Source organism: Heterocephalus glaber, unplaced genomic scaffold (assembly GCF_053883595.1).
Source record: "Heterocephalus glaber isolate CG9 unplaced genomic scaffold, H.glaber_assembly_v1.0 deba00001141, whole genome shotgun sequence".
In the NCBI taxonomy this organism is placed as follows: domain Eukaryota; kingdom Metazoa; phylum Chordata; class Mammalia; order Rodentia; family Bathyergidae; genus Heterocephalus; species Heterocephalus glaber.
Window position 1 is genome coordinate 2,236,685 of NW_028258201.1, and position 19,520 is coordinate 2,256,204.

Genomic DNA, 19,520 nt, shown 5'->3' on the forward strand with positions numbered 1-19,520 from the left:
GCAGAGGGCCTCGGGGACCCCACACCAGTGTCCACCCTTCCGCCCAGGCATGCCGCTGATCTACTGGTTTTCCCGCCGCATGACCCTGTGGGGCAGCATCTCCTTCAACCTGGCGGTGTTCATCAACATCATCATCGCCTTCTTCTACCCTTACGTGGAAGGCGCATCCACAGGTGAGGGAACAGGCAGGTGTGAGCCAGGAACCAGATGTGGCAGCAGCTGGAAGGCACCGTCCTTAGGTCCTGAGATGCAGTAGTGGAGGCGGCTGAAACCAGGCACCGGGAACTTAGTAGTAGTAGTAGGAAGGGGGATTCGGGGTCTTGGGGGCTGCGCTGGGGCTGTGGTGTGCTGGACTGAGCCCCGCCCCCTGCTTTCCTGTCTCCCAGGCGTGCTGGGCTCCCCGCTCATCTCGCTGCTTTTCTGGATCCTCATCTGCTTCTCCATCACCGCCCTGTTCACCAAGCACTACAGCATCCGACCCCTCATTGTGGCACTCATCCTGCGCTCCATCTACTACCTGGGCATCGGGCCCACGCTCAACATCCTGGGCACCCTCAACGTGAGTGCCACCCTGCACAGCTGCCACTCTGCCCCAGAGAGGAGGGGCTCTAAGCTCCTTACAGCTCACAGCTGGGGGCAGCCCGTACTAGACAGACAGTCAGGAGCCTCAGGGCTGCCGTGTGCACCGTGCTGCCTGTCACTGTCCAGAGACACTGGACACAGGGACGTCACAGATTGGTGGATGAGGGCAGGGGCCCTTTCCTGACTGGCAGGTCACTATGACAGCTGTGGACTGTGCCGTCCCCCGCTCCTGTACCTGACCTCACCCTTCCTGAATGCTGCTCTGAGTCCCCGGAGCCCAGGCACGCTCTGGGCTGGCATCGGAGAGGGCTCAGGGGGCACGTTGGGGCCCTGATCCCAGTGCCCTGCACTCACCCCCAGCTGACCAACAAGATCGTGTTCGTGGTGAGCTTTGTGGGCAACCGCGGCACCTTCATCCGGGGCTACAAGGCCATGGTCATGGACGTGGAGTTCCTGTACCACGTGGGCTACATCCTGACGAGCGTCCTGGGCCTCTTTGCCCATGAGCTCTTCTACAGCATCCTGGTGAGCCTGCCACGTGGCTGGGCTGGGCAGGGTGTAGGGGCAGCAGGCTCCCCACGAGCTGCTAGCAGGTCCCCAGCTCCAGTTTCTTGTCAGCCCCTGCTGCTCCAGGAGGAGTGGGTTTCCAGAGTCCTCCTGCACCTCCCCCCAGCCTGGCCCTCCAGGCCCTCATCCCCCTCTGGCCCTGCCCGCCCCAACTCTCCACGGCTCTGCATCCAACTTGACCACTCCTGGCTATGTGAACCCTGGGCAAGTCTCCTCACCGCCCTGTGGTTCAGTTTCCCCATCTGTGAAGTGGAGACAGCACCTCTGCCTTCCAGAATAACTGAGCTGTGGGCTGAGATGAGCTAATCGTGGAAAGCACTTAGGGTGCACCCAGTGCCCAGCAAGTGCACTGTGGGTCGCTGTCCTTCGCCCTGTGGCTGGTGCCCACCCGCCGTGCCACTCCACGTGCCTTCCTCTGGTCTTGGAGCTCCAGCTTCTGCCAATTCCTCCTGCCTCAGTGCAGACCCCAGGGCAGCCTGCAGGGTCAGGCACTGCCCCCCGGGAGGGCCCGGCCCAGCCCCTCAGTGCTCCATCCCCGCCTGGCAGCTCTTCGACCTCGTCTACCGTGAGGAGACGCTGTTCAATGTCATCAAGAGTGTGACCCGCAACGGCCGCTCCATCCTGCTGACCGCCCTGCTGGCCCTCATCCTCGTCTACCTCTTCTCCATCGTGGGCTTCCTCTTCCTCAAGGACGACTTCATCCTCCAGGTGGACCGGCTGCCGGGCAACCACTCCCGAGGTCTGGGGGCCTCCCGGCGCCGTGTGGGGCAGGCCTGGGGCTGCAAGGGACGTGTGACTCCGCTGGGTTCTGGGGAGCTTGGCTCCTGCCTAGGTGCTGGGCCCAGGGCCGCAGGATCAGGCAAGGCCTCCTGGAGCGTGTGATGCTGGGACAACCCCGAGGGTCCTCGTGGTGACCTTGTCCCTGCCCCTCCAGCCAGTCCCCCAGGGGCGCCAGAGGGAGCTGCTACATTTGTAGACACGTGCAGCGGGGACAAAATGGACTGTGTGACGGAGGTCACGGTGCCCAAGGTCCTGGAAGGTGAAGATGGCATGTCTGGGGGCGTTGGGAGCGCAGGGCAGACGCCAGTGTCCTGGGTCTGAGGACACTGTCCACTCACAGAGGACGAGGAGCCCGACAGCACGGAGCGGGCCTGTGACACTCTGCTCATGTGCATCGTCACCGTCATGAACCACGGGCTTCGCAATGGTGGCGGCGTGGGCGACATTCTCCGCAGGCCCTCCAAAGACGTGAGCACCTGCTCTGGCCCCAGCCAGGCCGGCGCTGGAGAGGGACACCTGTGCTTGGGATGCAGCCTGGCTCCCCCAGGCTGTGCGGAAGGCCGGTTCCTTGCCTCCCTCCCCAGCCAGTTTCCAGGGAGATTGTTCCCACCCCTCTTCCTCCCAGCTCGCTGCAGACCCAGGAGAGACCTTGGCAACCAGACCTGGCCCCAGGGCCGGGAGCTGTGAGTCAGGCAGAGGCTCCCCGGTTTCTGGCCTCTCCACAGCCGGAGGCAGGGTGGGAAGCTGAGTCAGCTTCGAGAGGCGGCTGGGGATCTGGGATGAGCGTTAGTCCACCCCCAGTCGCCTGTCCTATCCTGCCTGGCCAGGTTGGGGGCCCTGGGCCCAGCCTCGCTGTCTGCCCTGCAGGAGTCCCTGTTCCCGGCCCGAGTAGTGTACGACCTGCTCTTCTACTTCATTGTCATCATCATCGTGCTGAACCTCATCTTCGGGGTGATCATCGACACCTTCGCTGACCTACGCAGCGAGAAGCAGAAGAAGGAGGAGATTCTCAAGACCACGTGCTTCATCTGTGGTGAGGCCCGTGGCTGGCGCTGCTAGCCATCGGGGATTCACTGGGTGCAGGGCCGGAGGGTGCCAGCTCAGCCCGGACCTGGGGATGGTAACTGTGCCGCACTTGAGTGACAGAGGGAGTGGCAGGGGCGGCAGCGACCCTCACTTCTGACTGGGCTCACAATGAGGGACTTGAAGCCGTCACTGGCCTCGAGCGGCAGGTGTCTGGCCAGTGCTCTCCCCGGCCCTCAGGTGGAGGTGTCACCTGCAGGACACACCCCGCATTTGTGGCATTACTCCCAGAGTCCCAGCTGCCTTTGCGGGAGGGCTGCAGCTGGCCATAGCAGGGGTGTGCCTTGAACAGTGACCCAAGTCACCCAGAGAAGTGTTCATCGTGAGAACAAGGGTCCCTCCCCCAGTTGGCCCCGCGTGGCGCTTGGAGGCTGATGCCCCCTGCCCCCAGGTCTGGAGAGGGACAAGTTTGACAACAAGACGGTGTCCTTCGAGGAGCACATCAAGCTGGAGCACAACATGTGGAGCTACCTGCACTTCATCGTGCTGGTGCGTGTGAAAAACAAGACAGACTACACGGGCCCCGAGAGCTACGTGGCGCAGATGATCAAGGTGCGAGGGGCCTCTGGCCGTGGTTTCCTGTCCCCTGCGTGCTGGAGGAGTGGCCACATCTGTCCACACAGTCCTGCAAGGCCGAAAGGTGGACAGCTGTGGACACCTGTTGGAAAGTCAGCTGGGGGTGAGCAGCAGCTGGACCAGCCCAGCTCCATGCGGCCCACAGCACCTGCTGCTGCGTGCGCACAACCTCACGTCCTAGTGTCGGGCAGGCAGACCGGGCATAAGTGTCGATGCCAAGGATGAGGGCTGTCCCTGGGCCAGAGGGTGCAGCAATGCTGAGGAGCCGTGCAGTAGGGGGCCTCTAGCTGGGCAAGAGAGGGGCAGCTTCCTGACATTGAATGGTCCTGGCCCGAGGAGCCTGGAAACCCTGCAAAGGTCAGGCTCCGTGAGTTAAACAGAGTGTGTCTGACTGCCAGTCCCGGAGGGCCAAGGCAGGGAAGGCAGAGGGAGAGCTCTGCTTGCCTCGTACAGTTGTATTTTGGCTGCTCTTGTGTACAGCTTTATCTGATGCCCTGGAGATTCTGTTTGCAACAAGGACCCAAAAACTGCTTGGTGGCCCGCCCCTCCCATCACGGGAGACGTGGCTTTGCCTTGCAGACACGTGTCCATGCCAGCCCTCGCCAGTGGAGCCGCTGCTCCCTGTCTGCCATCTGTCTGACTCGTGTCTTCCGGGGGTGTGGGGCAGAAGGAAGGAAGGAGATCCGAGGTCTGGGTGTGGAGGCCTCCCTGCACCACCATCAGGGAGTAAACAGACGATGCCGGGAAGGCTCAGGCTCAGGCTCAGGCTCAGGCCAGCTCCTCTCACCGAGGAGGCCCCAGGTCAATTCAGATTCCCCATGACCGCTCACGGCCAGGAATTTTGTCAAGTGTGTGGCAGAAGCCCACCCCTGAATCAGTTTTCCAAAGCGAGGTGCTGCTGCTCTGGAGCCTGCTCACGATGCACGGGTCTCTTGCAGAACAAGAACCTGGACTGGTTCCCGCGGATGCGGGCCATGTCCCTGGTGAGCAGCGAGGGTGAGGGCGAGCAGAACGAGATCCGGATCCTCCAGGACAAGCTCAGCTCCACCATGAAGCTGGTGTCCCATCTCACCACCCAGCTCAACGAGCTCAAGGAGCAGGTGCATGCCCTCTCCTGTCCGCCCTGGGCCCACCTCAGGGTCCCACCAGTAACCTCAGCTCCCACGTGGGCGGAAGGGAGGTGCTGGGGTCCCCTGCCAGGTCCGGAACACCCTCTCCTCCCTGGGGAGCTGGGCTGGGCAGCCCCTGCAAGTCAGGCCGAGGGGGGTGGCCCCTTCTCCTGCAGCTGCCCCGCAGTGTCCCCAGGCACTCTGGCGAGGGGAGGCTCAGGCCCAGAGCAGCCGCCTCCACATCTGATGTCTGCGCGGGAGGGGGTGGCCCCTCTTGTAGGTGGGGTCTCTCCCAGCTGTGCCCAGTCGTTTGTGCCATGCTAACTGAGAATCAGTGTTTGAGGCTGACATCTGTGCTGAAGGGCAGCGGGGTCCAGGGGACGGGGGTGCCAGCATCCTGACCGGGTACCTGTTTGACCCCAGATGACAGAGCAGCGCAAACGCAGGCAACGCCTGGGCTTCGTGGACGTCCAGAACTGCATGAGCCGCTGAGGAGAGCCTGAGAAGGCCCGCAGGGGCCGTGTCACTGGAGGCTGGCTGGGAACAGGGCTCTCCCTCTGGTCAGGCAGCTGGGCTGCCCGCCAGGCCCTCACAACGAGGTGCCCACCTCCCACTGTGCCAGTCCCCTCACCCCCAGCCAAGGCTGCCACCAGCCAGGAGGGAGCCTTAGCACTGACAGCCTTAGAGACAGGGAAATTCCTGGGACTCAGTTTACCTAAAGCCTTCAGAGCAATAACTGACACTGCTTCGTAGTCCGAGTGGGTGGTTAGGAGTAGGCCGCTCTCTAAGCACTACATTTTGGTTGCTGCCCACCGCTGGAGGAGGTGGCAGTATGCTGACTAGATTTTAGGGCCTTCTTATTTAACTTATTCTGAGGGGCGTGCCCGGCTCCCTGCCTGGGTCTGCTGTGGACTGTGTGCAGATGCCCTGCCCTCTCTTGTGACCTCTCCCCGGCTCCTGGGGATGGGCTGAGCCCCGAGTGGCCGCTTTTGACTCCTGGTTTTTCTTTTGGTGTAATGTTTTACAGCCCTTTGTCCCCAGAACTAATATGTTAATTGCCTTAAATAAATTACTAGAAATCTAGTCCATGAAGGAGGGATATTTTCTTTACTTTCCCAGGCAGTGGGGATGAACGGGCACCATCATAACTGGCAGAGGACAGAACTGCTCTTCCCTGCTGGCCAGGTGGCTCTCGGCACTCGGGAGACGCTGTGACCTGTGTCCCACAGCAACTGCTACCCAGACCCCAAGGACAGATGTGTAGTTTGCTGTAACCGCTTTCCACTGTAATCCTCTATTTTATCCCATGTATGTGACAGCACCGCAAGGTGTCTAGGGACTCCTCGCACTGTGTGCCAAGGAGGGCTCTGTCAGAGCATGCTGCTCCGTGCAGTAATGCAGCTGTGTGTCCCTGGACAGCAGGGCCTCTGTCCTGTGACCTTCCGCGGCACCTGCTGCGACCTGAGGCCCCACTTGGCCAAGGCCTGCCTGGAGCCCTGCTGTCCTTCAGCCACCTGGGCACATGGGGCAGAGGCCCGAGCTCTGCCCTGGTCAGTGGGGACGGGGGCCAAGCAGGGTCCTTGTATGTCGGCCTCCCTGCTGCTTTCTGTTTGCGACACGATGCCCTCTTCAGTTTTTACTGCTGCTCTGGGCTTCTGGCCAGTAGCTCCTGCAACAACAACAGGAGCCTGAGAACCTTGATGGCTGCAGACCCCTGGCCAGGCGGCTCCTGGGGCCGTGCAGGAAGCACCCTGTGACCCTTACCCTTCTCAGGCCTCGCTGGGGTCTGTGTTTCCTCTGCCTGAGCCACATGCTCACTCGGCATCCTTGTGCAGGCTGAAACTCCTTCCTTTTGCTGAGGGCTACACCAGTGAGGCTGGGGGAAGTCAGGAGGTTTTATTGACAAGAGCAACGTACAAGACTCCAGTTAGGTCGGCGGGCGAGTCAAGACCCGAGCCCAGGCCTTGTGCTTCTCCTCGGGACTCTTGGGGACAAACTTCTCCCGCAGTTTCTTCCACAGCCCTTTATTCATGTCCTTAAACTCTTCCAGGGTGTCTGCATGGGAGACAGAGACACACACAAGTCTGAAACCTGATGATGTGGGTGGCCCACGGGGCTTTCCACACGGACACTCCTCACGTGCCACATGGCGCATCCCTGGGAAAGGAAGTAGGGACCCAGCCCTGAAAGGCAGGTCTGCAGGGGGAGCGGAAATGAGTTTGAGGTGACCAAGCACAGTGCCTCAGTGTCAGCCGCCCTCCTAACCCTCAGCGTCGCAGCAGGGCCTGCTCCTTGTCCCTCTGAAGCACTTCGCAAGGTGCAGAAGCGGCACTGAGGTGTCAGCTTTGGAATCCACGACTTGAGCACAATACTTGGCCCTTTCCCCGCAGACCTTAGTCTCCAATTTGCCGATGTGGAAACTGAGTTGAGGGAGGGTGAGTGACCTGCTCAGGTGGAAGAGCTAGAAAGGGGATTTGAACCTGGGCAGTGCAGGTTCACTGCCTGCTGAGCAGTGAGCGGGCAGCAGGCAGGGGTGGACTTAGGCCTGGGTCCCGACCATCATTTCCGCAGGAACCCTAAGCAAATCACTCAGCCCTGGAAGCCGGGCTTCCTCATCTGAAAAGTGAGGACGAAAACACCCCAAGGTTGTGAGGTTTAAGGGAACAGTGGGGTTGCCTGGCCCTCGCTGGAAAGGTAGCCGCCTTCACCACCATGGCGGCAGCAGGGCCCTGAGAGCCTGTGGGCCGGGCCCGGCAACAGCTACCGCACTGATCGCCCACAAAGCAGGTTCCCTGGCCTTCGCACTGCTGACTGCGGGCCAGGCAGTATCTATCAAGGCTGCCTGCAGCAGAGGCCAGTGGCACGCCTTCCCTAGCAGATGTGAAAACTAAACTCCAGATGTCGCCACATGTCTGGGGGTAGAGGGTGTCTCTCGCCCAGCAGAGAAGCCCTGGTCTAAAATATCTCCAAGGCTAAGGTTCCCTGATAGCTAGATATGCTCCTGCTGTTTAGCTTTCAGAGCCTGCATCTTCATCTGTCAAAATGTATAGACAAGAATAGTTTTTTGAACCAAAAGAGGTACCTTCCATTATCTGCTGCCACTTCGGTCAGTGTCTCCTGATTAAACTGGATGTGCACTACACCTCAACCACGAGCGCAGCCTCTAGCCCTGGGACTTTTCTGGAAGCCCAGTTCCCATATTGGGGACAAAACATGACACCGTGAGGGGATCCTGTCCACCTACACCCACAAGGCCTCCTCCAGTGCCTCTCAGGACCCCGACCCCAGGCTGGACATGCTGCTGAGACCATGGCCACCTTTCCGGCTTCTCACGACACGGTGTGGCAGGTCTTTCCTTGCCCTTGCAGAGGAAACACTTGTTAAGCTTATGCCACACAGCTGCAGTCAAAATACGGGGCTTGTTGTGAAAGCAAATCATCAGTGAGTTTCCTGAGCTGAACTCCCAGGCAGAATGAGCTGTGCATGGGCTGTGGCGTCCTGCTCGGCTCACGGAGGCTTCCTGGGGCAGACGTCAGTCCCTGCAACTCACTTCCACTCCAAGTTCAAGCTCAGACTTGGCTCGAACTCCCTGAGGCCCTCACAAGGACACTGCATCCATCAGTGCAGGTAATCACACGGACCCAGGGACGTGGGAGTTGATCTGTACGTCAGGGAAAAGAAATGCCCATAAACGTACTGGGGGGGGCACAGCATCTTCACCGCAGAATTCCTGAGAGTCAACACACAACAGCAGGTGACAGCACCAGGCTTTAATCTGCTCAGAAGGCTAAGAGTGTTCTAGAAGGTCAAATCTCCAAAACTTAGCTGCCAGAGAGGAGGAAAGAGAAATTTCTACAGTACCAGATGGCACACGTTTCAGGGCCATGCCCTCTCATTAAAGGTTAGCCTATTTTTGTACATGCTATCCTCGGCAATAAAAATAGCAATTTCCAGCACCTGCCTACTTCAACCCTGGCTTCCCCTCTCCTGCCCCCGCCCCATCACTGACAATGGACATGAAAAGTAAGGAGGGGCTGGCCAGGGCAGGGGGTTTCTTTCTTGTTAACAGGGGTCTACCCATGACTCTAAAACATACCTAGTTAGGCCATATCTAACCCACAGACCACATCCCCTGGGTCAGATAACTCACAGGCGGATATCCCCATGCATGTTTACTGAATGGCTTTTTGTTTTAATTAAAACCCTCATTGTTTGTAAAGCCCCCTTAGGACCATAAAAAAAAATTATTTTCCTTCCATCCTGATTTCAATGACTTCCATTTGGCAAATATGTATTCCCTTGTCCCTTGCTGCCCAGCCTTGAATTGAAAAACAGTAAAGATGGATTTTCTTTTTAAAAGAATGCCTCTGACCTTCTCTACATTCTACGGCTCACAAGCCCGAGACCTGTAGCTTCAGGATTTCCTCTGGGCTACTCCACAAGGCTCTGCAGCATGCAAAACCGTCTCATTAGACAATTCCCTTTGGCTTCTCAAACTCAACGACTTCTTTGCGAAAGCAGCAGACAGCACAGCTGTGCTTTCCGTACCTGTGGAAAGGATCAGCTTGTACTCCTCCAAGGACAGGCCACTGAAGCTGGTGTCTCTGGGGCGAGGGTACTGGCACAGGGCAGGAGAGAGGAGGAAGGGGAGAAGATTAGTTCCACAGTATGAGCCTGGGTGTTCAGAGGCCAAGAGGCCTGGCAAGGAGGGCAGCGCCACCTTGAGGCCAAGACCAGGCCTCACAAGAATCAGGCGGAGCAGGCAGCTCCCACCTCAGGAGTGCAGGAAAGCTTCCTCTGTAAAGCACAGACTGACCCGAAGGTCCGGTGGGGGAGAGATTCTGCGTGTCTAATCAGCTCCTGGGAGAGGCCCACGCTGCTGCTTGGGGACTGCACTGAGTGGAGAGGATTTAGGAGAAATCCCTTTGGCACACAGGCTTTTCCATTTGGCAATGTCTATTTGTAGAGTTACTGAACATATTTTTCAAGTCTGGAAAAACCACACTAAGTGAAATTTGACAGAAATCCTGTCAGGGTTGAGGAAGAGCTCAGCTTTGTCTGATGGGACTTTCCCGACTGCCCCGTCTCCATCACAGAGTAGAAAGCACTGGTTCCACCAGTGTGGAGGGGAAAATATGTGTGTAAGATCTATGGTTGCCACAGACTCCCAGGAGCACACACTGGCATATAAAATGCTGTACATGGCTCCTATTTATAATTTTAAATAGCTTTTAGGTGACCTAAAAGCCTCTACCAGGCACCTTTGTTGGCAAGGCTGAAATTTCTGGGTACATCTGAAGGTAGCAAAACACTGTATAATCAGATTTCCACTCCCTTTACTGGCTCCCTGCCCCAACAGGCTGGGACATAAGGGCCCACAGCCCACTCACCTTGTGTTTGTAGTAGTTTGAATGCAGTCGTGCTAAGCTCTCGTACATCTGGTCACAGGCCTCGGGCTCTGCAACCTGGAAGACAAAGAGCCCAGAGCATGAGCAGGGCAGCCATGACCCTCGCCGGGTCGGCTCCTTGAGTGAGAGCTGAAGGTAGTGAGGCGTTCACAGGAAGCAGGCCCGAGGCCAGCACAGCAGCCCGCTCTGTGGGGAACACGCCTGGCCTCTAGCATCTGCTTTCTTTCACAAGTCACCTTTCTGGAGAGAAGGCTCCTCCTGTCAGCTCCTCAGCCAGCAGGAAAACCTGATCAATCAGCCAGCAAACAAACACATGTTGAGCCCCGTGACTTGTGAACCACTAGGCCAGCTGCAGTAGGGAATACCACGATGAAAAACCGAAGACTGTTGTCCTGGGCTTGATCCTAAGGACCCCAAATAAAAAACCCAAAAAACCCTGAGGCTGGAGCACACACCTGGAGAGGCAGGTGTGTGGCGGGGAGCACCTGGTGGAGGGAGGGACCTGAGGGGCAGGGAACGCACGCACTGCAGAGCAGAGGTCTGTCAGAGGGAGGGCCGAGGGCCGAAAGCAAGGCAGAAGAGCCCGGCTGAGAAAAACAAAGCTCTAGGAGTAGTATTAAGTAAAAATTCTTTTATGAAAGGCAGAAAGAAAAAAATATCAGTGGTGCGTGGGGGGCTGCTGAAACTCTACAGGAGGGAAGAAGCATGAAGTGGGTGGGGTTCAGATGAGACCTGGAACTGAGGAGGGCGCCTGGCAGGAAGAAGCCGGAACCACGAAGGCCTTGTGGACGAAAAGGAGGGAATGACAGGTCCTCCAGTGCCTGTGACCCACGTGGGTGCACCTTCCTGCCTCTCCCCTCACTATTATCTCTATAGTTCCTTACATTTTTATACCAAGAATTCTGAAAGCCCCAAGAACAAAACTTCCTCTTTGTTTCTTCGCAGAATTCAAATAATGCATTTTTTCTAACTTACGTCCTTTCTTGAAGGCAACAGAGCACATAAACAAAGCAGGAGGGCAGCACTTCCACCCGTGTGTGTGGGTCCAGCAGGGCCCCACTTCACACCCACCCTGGGCCTGGCTGCTTGTCCAGAGAATGTGCAGAACACCGCTGAGGGCCAAAGGCACTACCTGAGGGCACAGGCGCAGGGAGCTGCAGCTCTTCCGACGAGGGCTGGTGGGCAGCGTGGGCAGCCAGCCTTGGAGGAGCACAGTGAATACATTACTTCCACGGCAGGGACACGACCCCAGGAGCCCCACAGGAGACAGAGTGCAAGGCCCACGCCACAAAAGGGAGGGGACCCTGGGACGGAGGCTGATGGGTACGATGCTCAGATCATGTCCGTGTGCTGAGGCAGGGCCAGTGTGTCCATGGCTGCAGGGACAGTGGCATCCAGCTGCCCGGGGGAAGCCTGGCACCATCACTCCCCAGCTGCGGGGGTCGGGTGAGTCGCTCCGTTCCTTCCAGCCTCACCTGGGCTGAGAAATCACCTGCCACCATTTTTACCACCTTCTGAATCTGTTTTCCTTGGGTCCACTGCAGTAGGAACAGAAGACCCTGCACCCCTCACTTCAGAGTGTATTTCCGGAAATGAAGTCTCCCATGCGACGCTGAACTTGGACACAGCCAGATAATGTCCAGCCCACTGCCCGCATCCGTCATGCCCATTGTCTCGTGCAGCCCCGGCAGGACAGGGGAGCCCAGGGGACCTCACTGTCTCACACCCCAGGCCCCTTTAATCTGGGACAGTTCCTCAACCCTTCTCTTCCATGCACTGCCACGTTTGAGGCACACTGGCCAACTTAACCTTTCTTTGTAAAAGGAAGGATGGTAACAGGCCCTACTTCCAAGGGAGGCAGGAAGGCAATGAAGTGATGCACAGGCTGCTCTGGATGCCAGGCCAGAACACAGTGTCAGCACCACAGCAGCAGAAACACAGGCTCTGACCTCATAAACTCAACAGGGACAGATAGGACAGCGCAGGACAACCCCGGCGGCAGTGGCATGAGGGGTGTGGAGGCCAGGAAGGCCAAGGAAGAAGGGCCGAGGACAGACGCACAGGCACCACGGAGAAAGGGGGTGCTCTGGGAAGGCACCGGCAGCAGCACAAGCCCAGGCCCCGTGAGCACGCCAGGGTGGCTGGTGCCGAGGTGGGAGCGAGGATGGAGAGGACCCTGACCTGACCGCAACGTCGCCTGGTGCTCCGTGGCCAGGCCAGTGGGACTCAAAGGCTGGCCCGAGCAGGCAGCTGTCGCTGTGCCGTCTCCCCACAGCTGCCCCTCTGGACATCCCCCTCACCACTGTCCTGGCACCTCCTGACCGAGCACTTAGAAAAGGCTCCCCTGCTGCCTGCCGCCTTCCTGAGGTCTCCCTGGCTCCCACCGCTGCTCGGATCAAACCTGTGTTCCCACATCTGCGCCTACACAAATCCAGCCAGCTACAGTGCTCTTCCTGGCCCCCTCCAACTTCGCTCCAGGTGAGAAGGTGCCAGAGGGCTGCTCGGCCACCTCCTATCAAATCATGGGGGTGGGCAGCAAGGACAGGCTGGGCACAGAGGTGGGATCGGGGTCACCCTCGCAGAACACTGTTCCTGAGACCAAAATGAATAAGGCCCAAGGAGAAAGTGAAGTGACCCCTGGGCCCCCTCAACCTCTTAAAGGGCCCTGGTGTTAAGGACATGGTGGACAGAATGCCCGCAGTGCGGTCTGCGATCGGGGAAGGAACCTCACATCCCTGAGCCCTAGGAAGCGGCCTGCTCTGCTCTCAGTACACCACTTGGGTCAGAAGGTGTCTCCCTGAGGCTGTGGAAGGAGCTCAGAGGAGGTGGCGGGAGGATGGCTGAGCTTTGCCAATTTCTAGAAAGTTCTCATCGCTGAAGCAAAGGCAGAGTCACTGGCAATTCTAGGTTCTTAGCCACACCTAACTCCAGCACAGCAATTGACAACCAAACCAAAACTGTTTACTACTTACAAGGCTATCAGTGGAGATACTGTCTAATTCCAGCAGGCTCACTACAGACCTACATGTTACACTTTATTCACAGACTCTACCACAAACATCGATGGATTTTGAAATATATAATTATTTGAGGAAATGTACTATGTGTTTTTAGGAACAGTTTTGTGTACAAGCTTTAAATTACCTGGTTTTGCATTCACACCTAATGAGATTACAGACATTTTAGGACTAATAGCAGTGCTGGGTTTGAAAAAGGCAGCAGCAGGGACATTATGAAAAATTCAGCACTGCTCCCTAAATGTGAATAAAATAGATGTTCAACTGACAGAGTGTCCTTTATAGCTCTATTTTTGCTCCTTTTGCATTTCCCCTGCTCAGTCGTCAGTAAATTTCTCTTTACCATATTAAACTTTTATGCATACAAATCTACATCACTGCCGCAGGCACTGATTTCGATTTTCAAAATTGAATTTTGGGTGGTGACAGCAATTGGTAGAGCCGCCCCTATTCTAGTCACACAAAGGGAGGCATAAGCACTTTTGGGAAAGGTTGTCTCGAATTGCTTTGCTAATTAAGGTAGAGCTGGATTTGGTCCAGGAGGATCTATGAAAAAAGGTTTCTATGACTCAGTAATGAACTTCTGAAATGAGTTCATTCTGTTGTGGAGCGTGTGCCTTTCAATTCAACTGGGATCTGCTTCCTGAGCACCTACCATGGAGAGCGCGCTCTTTGGAGGGGACTGGGGACACAAGGACCGCCCCTAACCCCAGAGAAGCTGGCAATCAAGCTGAAGAAACAAGGCACACACGTTGAAAACCAACCATGGACCAGGCCATATGGAGCTGTCCTCCCTGACACTGGGCCTCAGCACGCGTGGCCCAGGGATGGGGTGCGACTGCACAGACGGTGCTCCGGGGAGGCAGGGCCGTAAGAGCTGGAGTGCAGCGAAGTCTGACAAGTGAGGCGTGTCTGGGGCACTGGAGTTCCCGGGGTTCCGGAGCACCTGTGTGCTCGGCTGATTCCCCTGAGGCAGGGGATGCATCCGAAGCCAGCCTGGTAACTGAATGAGACCCTGGGGATGTAACTCAGCTCTCCCTGCCCAGGTCACCCGGGCTACAGCCAGTCTGGGAGGCAATGAGGACACCCTTGCTGGGCCTCCGCTGGACTCATGAGGGGCACCAAGTCCAAGTTGGAGACGCAGCTGGATCTTGGATGTCAAGGACCACAGGGTACTGAAGGCTCCCAAAGTTGCCGACACTTATCTAGCAGACAGTCTCCACATCTTTGAGTAGAGGAGTGACCACCAGAAGTACCTTTAGGACGGGCACCTGCATCTTTGACTGCGTGCAGATCAGCCTAGCCCCTTGTATGAACATGGCCTCATCGCACTGCCGCTCCACTCAGAGCTGGGAAAGACGACAGAGACGTCTGCACTCCTCCTGGAGTTGATTCCCCTGGCAACTCCTGTTTGGCAGCGGGCCCCAGATTACAACTCCCAACAGTGTAACTGGTTCTCAGGCCAGTCCTCAAAACCTGGACTTCAGGGGCCTGCATAGGGTGAGGACACCCCATATGGCTTCTCCTCGCCGGCCAGCACATGCTGGGCTCCCTGCCACACTGAGGCACCAAGGACCAGTCCCTGGCTGACTGTATGCCCTTGGAACTCTGCTCTGAGAAAGTGCAGCACTGTTTACATGGCTAGAAACCTAAAAAAGTGTGGCTTCTCTCAAAGGCACCCAAAGACTTAACCTGGACACAACACAACTGACAGCTTGCTGCTGGGCTTGGCAGCGGCATTTCTAGGCCCTCCCAAGGGGGCCGAGCTCGAGCAGTGGGGCTGGAGTGCTGTCAGGAGCAGAGAGAGCTGCCCTCGTGCCTAATGAACTCCTTAGGAGGACCTGCTCCTTCCTTGACGCTAAGTCAACAATTGCAGTTGTTCTGCCACCTTCCCCCATGATGTGATTCCTTTCTAAGTGCTCAGTGCCGCAGGGAACATGTGTTCGTTCAAGGAAACCACATTCAGAGGGGGCAAGACCTGTAAACACGGACTCACAATCTGGCACAATGGCCCCGGGGGGTGAGAGGTGTTTCGAGTGTTCCGCTTCCTGCCGTCGCTTCCCCTCCCGGTGGGTTTGGGGTGGACCATGAGACTCCCCAAAGGGCAATTTGAGGTGGAATAAGTGGAGGCAGTGGTTTCTGTGCTCTTTTGAAGCCTGAATTATTAATCTGCCTTCTAGTGAGCCTGGCTTTTCCGCACTGGTGCCCCACTGAGGGCTATCTTTCTTTCCACCCGCTCTGGGAGGCAGGAGTTGGGGGAAAGAAAAGCAGGTGGGCCAACACAGGGAGGTGTTGAATTTTTTGTCCAAGCAACTCGAGGTCCAAAAAGGTTTGAGCAGGGAAGGAGGGCGAGGGAGAGGCCTGATGCTCAGGGAACAGACTGTTCTAACAAGCAGCAGTGGCTGAGGAGACCACATCAGGCCAGGGCTGGGTGGCTGGCACTGCTTCCTACTCGCCTCTTCCTGCCAGGCAGCCCTGCATACGACGTGTTTCCTTTGTTTCCCTGTGTCTAAAATGGGAATAGCAACGGCTGCCTCACTCGGACGCACTCACTGAGGCCTGAGATCACGTACACGAGCATGCTGGGTGCCCCCAGGCCTGTCAGGACTCAGGGAGCCAGGAGGCCAGAAGAGCCCTGCCCGCCTCTCCCTGAAAAGCTGCTTCACCACCAGCAGCTTCCCCTCCCCTCCTGCCTTCGTGGCTGTGGCACCACCGAGCAGGATGCTGACCCATCCGCCCATGGGGCTCAGCCCCACTGCTGCCGCGACGTGAAGGCTACACAGAAGGAAACCACCTCCCTCTCAAGGTCTTTCTAAATGACGGGCGGGCCGTCAGTGGGAGGACTCACAGTGCTGCTCTGGATCCCAGGAAGGGGCTGCGCCCTCCAACAATGGTCACAGTGATCTACCAGCTCAGGTGCATCTGCAGGTGACACCAGACGAGGGATCACGACAGTGGTCCTAAGTAATGTGCCCGCTGCCATCAGGATGCGCGGGCTTGCCCCACCAGGAACGGGAACGCATCCATCAGCTGCCTGGGGCGGTGGCGCAGCCACACTCCCATCTGCAGCGATGACTCAACCTGTGTGGGCCTCCGACTGATTGGGAGCTGTCTCCCCAGGTGATGACAAAGGGTGACAACTCCCAAAGAGAAAGCTCTGCCCTCCCTGCAGGCTGCTCTCACACTAACAGTCAAGTAGGCGACTGTCACACTCCTGCCTCCCCGGGACTTAGCCTCTGACTGCTCAAGTGGAAAGTGAGGATCAGCTTGTCCCTTCTCTGTGGCTCCTGCAGCACCTCGACTACAGGAAGCTCCCCACCAACTGGCACCCCTTAGACCACAGAGGGCCTTGACTCTCCACTACTTTGCTCCATCTAGCTCTGCTCCATCTGCAACTGTGCTCAGACGATCTGTCTCAGGAGCCACAGCCGATCATTTCTTTATCTGCTCACTCAGACACATACTGGGTGGTTTTGTAGGTGCCAAGGACTACACTAGACACTGGGCTGGGGTGAGGTGGGAGGAGTCAAAAATGGCATCATTTCTATTCTCAAAAGGCTCACGCTAAAAATACACACAATCACAGCCCTAGAAAGTCTCTGAGGTTTGCAGAACTGAGACCAGAAGAGATGCTCGCCTTCAAAACCTTCACACTTCAGGCCAGTGAAGACCACTGTGAACGGTGTAAGGACCCCAGGGTAGTGACCTCTGCCTCCTTCCACAAGTCCTGGGCCAGAGAGTCCATCCACGACACCCTCTAATCGGTGTACTCTTGCTCCACCAGGGGGGCTGCTTTGGCTGTGCCGGGGTAAGCTGCAAAAGACCCACGCTCCTGCTTGGAAGGTCTTCAGACCACGTGTGTGCTCTGTGTCTCACTTCGTACTCTGACCTCTTGCCTAAGCCCAGGCTCAAACACCCCACTGCCAACTTGACACCTCCACTGGAAACAGTCCTCTTGGTGTCTCAAGCTTAACGTGTATAACATCAAACTCACAATGTTTCTCCCATGCCCACCTGTTCCACATCTAGCCTTTCCCAGCACAGTAAGTGGCCCTCAGTTACTCAGGCCAGAAACAATCTAGGTGTTGTCTTCAGTTCCTCTTCCCCCTTTCCCCATGTCCAATACAGGAGCAAGTACTGTGGTCGTGACTTGCACCATACAATCTGAACCCATACCTCCATTTCCTGTGGCCCACCCTCATCCAAACCACCAGCACCTCTTGCTGAGGGTCTCCCCTCGTTGCTGTTCTCACTTTTTATAATCTACTTACCACAGAGAACCTGAGTGACTTTTACAAAAAGGAAACGAGGCCACATCAGTCCCCTGACTAAATGTCCTCAGTGACTTCTCAATGGCCTTGTAAGAGCTAAGTCCTGATTAGAGCTTTTGAAACACTCCCAAGCCTGGCTCCTGCCTTCCTTGAACTCAAATCTGAGCAAATTCTACCTCACTTGCTACTCTCCAGTCAGTCTGGGTTTCCCTCTGTTCCGCTCTTTCTGTTCCTTTTCACGGAATGCATGTCACCCCCGAGGGCACACTGCTTGGCTCATCGCTCTCCTCGGCAGAAATGCCTACCATAACAGTCACTTTTTATTATGCTACCCTACTTTATAGCCAGCACAGTACTTGTATGTCTGTTTACTGTGTCCTGAACTAGAACGTAAATCCACGCGGGCAGGACCTCACCTTTTAATTCACTGCTATCTCCCTAGCATCGAGCATAGTTGGCACGTGTTCAATATGTGCTCTACGAATGAATGAATCCCAGAGCTTCGGCATCAAGGGGGCCAGGAAGGGCGCAAAGAATTAGTGGGAGCCACAGAGAGGTCCCTGGGGATCCCCTCAGTCAAGATAGACCCAGACGAGGGGTAAGCACGACCTCACGGAAATGCCTGTGATCAGTGCTGTGGGTTTCAACTCCGCGAGCACCCTGAATCACGTGAGAGCTTTTAAAAACACGGACGCCCAGGCCCCACGCCCACACATTGTGATCAGGTAAGGGTACTGTATTCCCGAATAGCTCCTGTGGTGATTCCACGGGGCTGCCAGGTCAGAGCACTGGGTGGCAAGGGGAGCTCCCAAGAAGGGGTCCGAGCACACGTGCGGCCCGTGCAGCCCGAAAGCCAAGGCCGCGCATGCGCAGCCCCGCCGCTAGCCCGCCCCTCGGCCCCGTCCCTGCCTCGACCTTTCCTCCCCTCTCCCCAGCCACCTCCCCGCCGGTCACCTGGGTGTTCTCTCCCTCCCGAAAGGCCTGTGCTACCCGCTGTCGCAGGTAAGTGCCCAAGTCCCGGCCCCGTTTGGTCTCGTCCACTGGCCACTCCTCACAGAGTTTAAGAAAACGGCGGTACCGGCCGGCCGCCATTTCGGGTCCCAGGTGCCCCACCCTGGGGGAGGAATCGGTGTGTGGCGCTTGCGCACTGAGGCTCGCAGCCTGCCCCGGGTGGGCATGCGCAGCTTCGCGGGTGCTGCGCTGCTCGCCCGGGGGAGGGCGCTGCGGCCCCGTTTTCTGCCAGCCGAGCTGCTTCAGTCCAATTTTTCCTGGAACTCGCCCAGCTCCCAGGGACCGGGCCTACGCGGAGTGCCCTAGGGACAGCTTTGCATTTCTTTTTCAATGACTGCACAATCTCCAGACTAGAAAACCCTCCTCCGAGACCTCTGCTGTTTTGCATAAACGAATATATTTGCATGTAAATACGGGTTGTTATGGGATGAAGATGTGTTTGCACTTGGTCACGCAGCATACGCACGCACGGTTTCCAGCCCCCTCCTGTACCTGTCAGGCCGCCGGGAACTCTGCCACCGGGCGCCTGCAGAGCTCCTGGCTGTCGTCCCTCTGCAGCTCCAGTTGTGCCCATCTCTGCGCCCCGCTCCCCAAACCAGACGCTTTTCCCTGAAATGCAGTTTTTCTAACTGAGAGGTGTCAGCTGGGTTCCTAAGCCCCGGAAAAACTTAAATTTTTTTTTATTGTGGTGAAATGCATAGAAAACTCACCATCTTAACCATTTTAAGTGTACAGTTCAGGGGCATTAAATATGTTCGCGATGTTGTGCAACGCTCAACTACCTCCGTACCTTTTCATTCTATAAAAGTGAATCTCTGTACCCCTCATAACGCCCTATTTCCCAGCCCTTGGAAGCCACCATTCTGTGCTGTGTCTTTAGGACGTTCGCCCCTCGTGGATATGGAATCATACTACTTGTCTTTTTTGTGACTGGGTTATTTCATTTAGCAGAAGGCTCTCAAGGTTTATCAATGCTGTGGCATATGTCACCCCCGTTTTGCATTTTAAATTTTTTGAGTTTTTGGTCGTAGCCATCCCAGTGGGTGTGAGGTTGTGTCTCATGGCAGCTTTGATTTGCATTTCTCCAACGGTGACTGGTGTTGCGCATGATTTCCT

At 56.8% G+C, this 19,520-nt stretch overlaps 2 protein-coding genes across 5 annotated transcripts in view; one reads left to right on the top strand and one right to left on the bottom strand.

Moving 5' to 3' along the window:
- The window catches only part of Itpr3 (inositol 1,4,5-trisphosphate receptor type 3), a 52,913-nt gene extending 47,133 nt beyond the window's left edge, over positions 1 to 5,780 (top strand). For 2 of the 4 annotated variants that reach the window (XM_013072832.3, XM_087210479.1), the window contains 10 exons: positions 48 to 173; positions 387 to 559; positions 943 to 1,107; positions 1,696 to 1,888; positions 2,084 to 2,188; positions 2,270 to 2,397; positions 2,797 to 2,962; positions 3,404 to 3,564; positions 4,527 to 4,688; positions 5,121 to 5,780. In XM_013072832.3, the coding sequence (XP_012928286.2) occupies positions 48 to 173; positions 387 to 559; positions 943 to 1,107; positions 1,696 to 1,888; positions 2,084 to 2,188; positions 2,270 to 2,397; positions 2,797 to 2,962; positions 3,404 to 3,564; positions 4,527 to 4,688; positions 5,121 to 5,189 (1,448 nt within the window). In that variant the 3' untranslated portion in view covers positions 5,190 to 5,780. Of the gene's footprint in view, positions 1 to 47; positions 174 to 386; positions 560 to 942; positions 1,108 to 1,695; positions 1,889 to 2,083; positions 2,189 to 2,269; positions 2,398 to 2,796; positions 2,963 to 3,403; positions 3,692 to 4,526; positions 4,689 to 5,120 lie in introns of all 4 variants that reach the window. The other 2 variants (XR_002395734.2, XR_002395733.2) reach the window with 2 other exon arrangements.
- Positions 5,781 to 6,574: 794 nt separating this feature from the next.
- Positions 6,575 to 18,554, bottom strand: Uqcc2 (ubiquinol-cytochrome c reductase complex assembly factor 2). Its single transcript, XM_004846764.4, has 4 exons — positions 18,348 to 18,554; positions 10,088 to 10,162; positions 9,246 to 9,315; positions 6,575 to 6,752 (listed from the first exon to the last, which is right to left on the bottom strand). The coding sequence occupies exons 1-4, from the start codon at positions 18,483 to 18,485 to the stop codon at positions 6,625 to 6,627; spliced, it is 411 nt and encodes a 136-aa protein (XP_004846821.1). The 5' UTR covers positions 18,486 to 18,554; the 3' UTR covers positions 6,575 to 6,624.
- Positions 18,555 to 19,520: the final 966 nt, after the last annotated feature.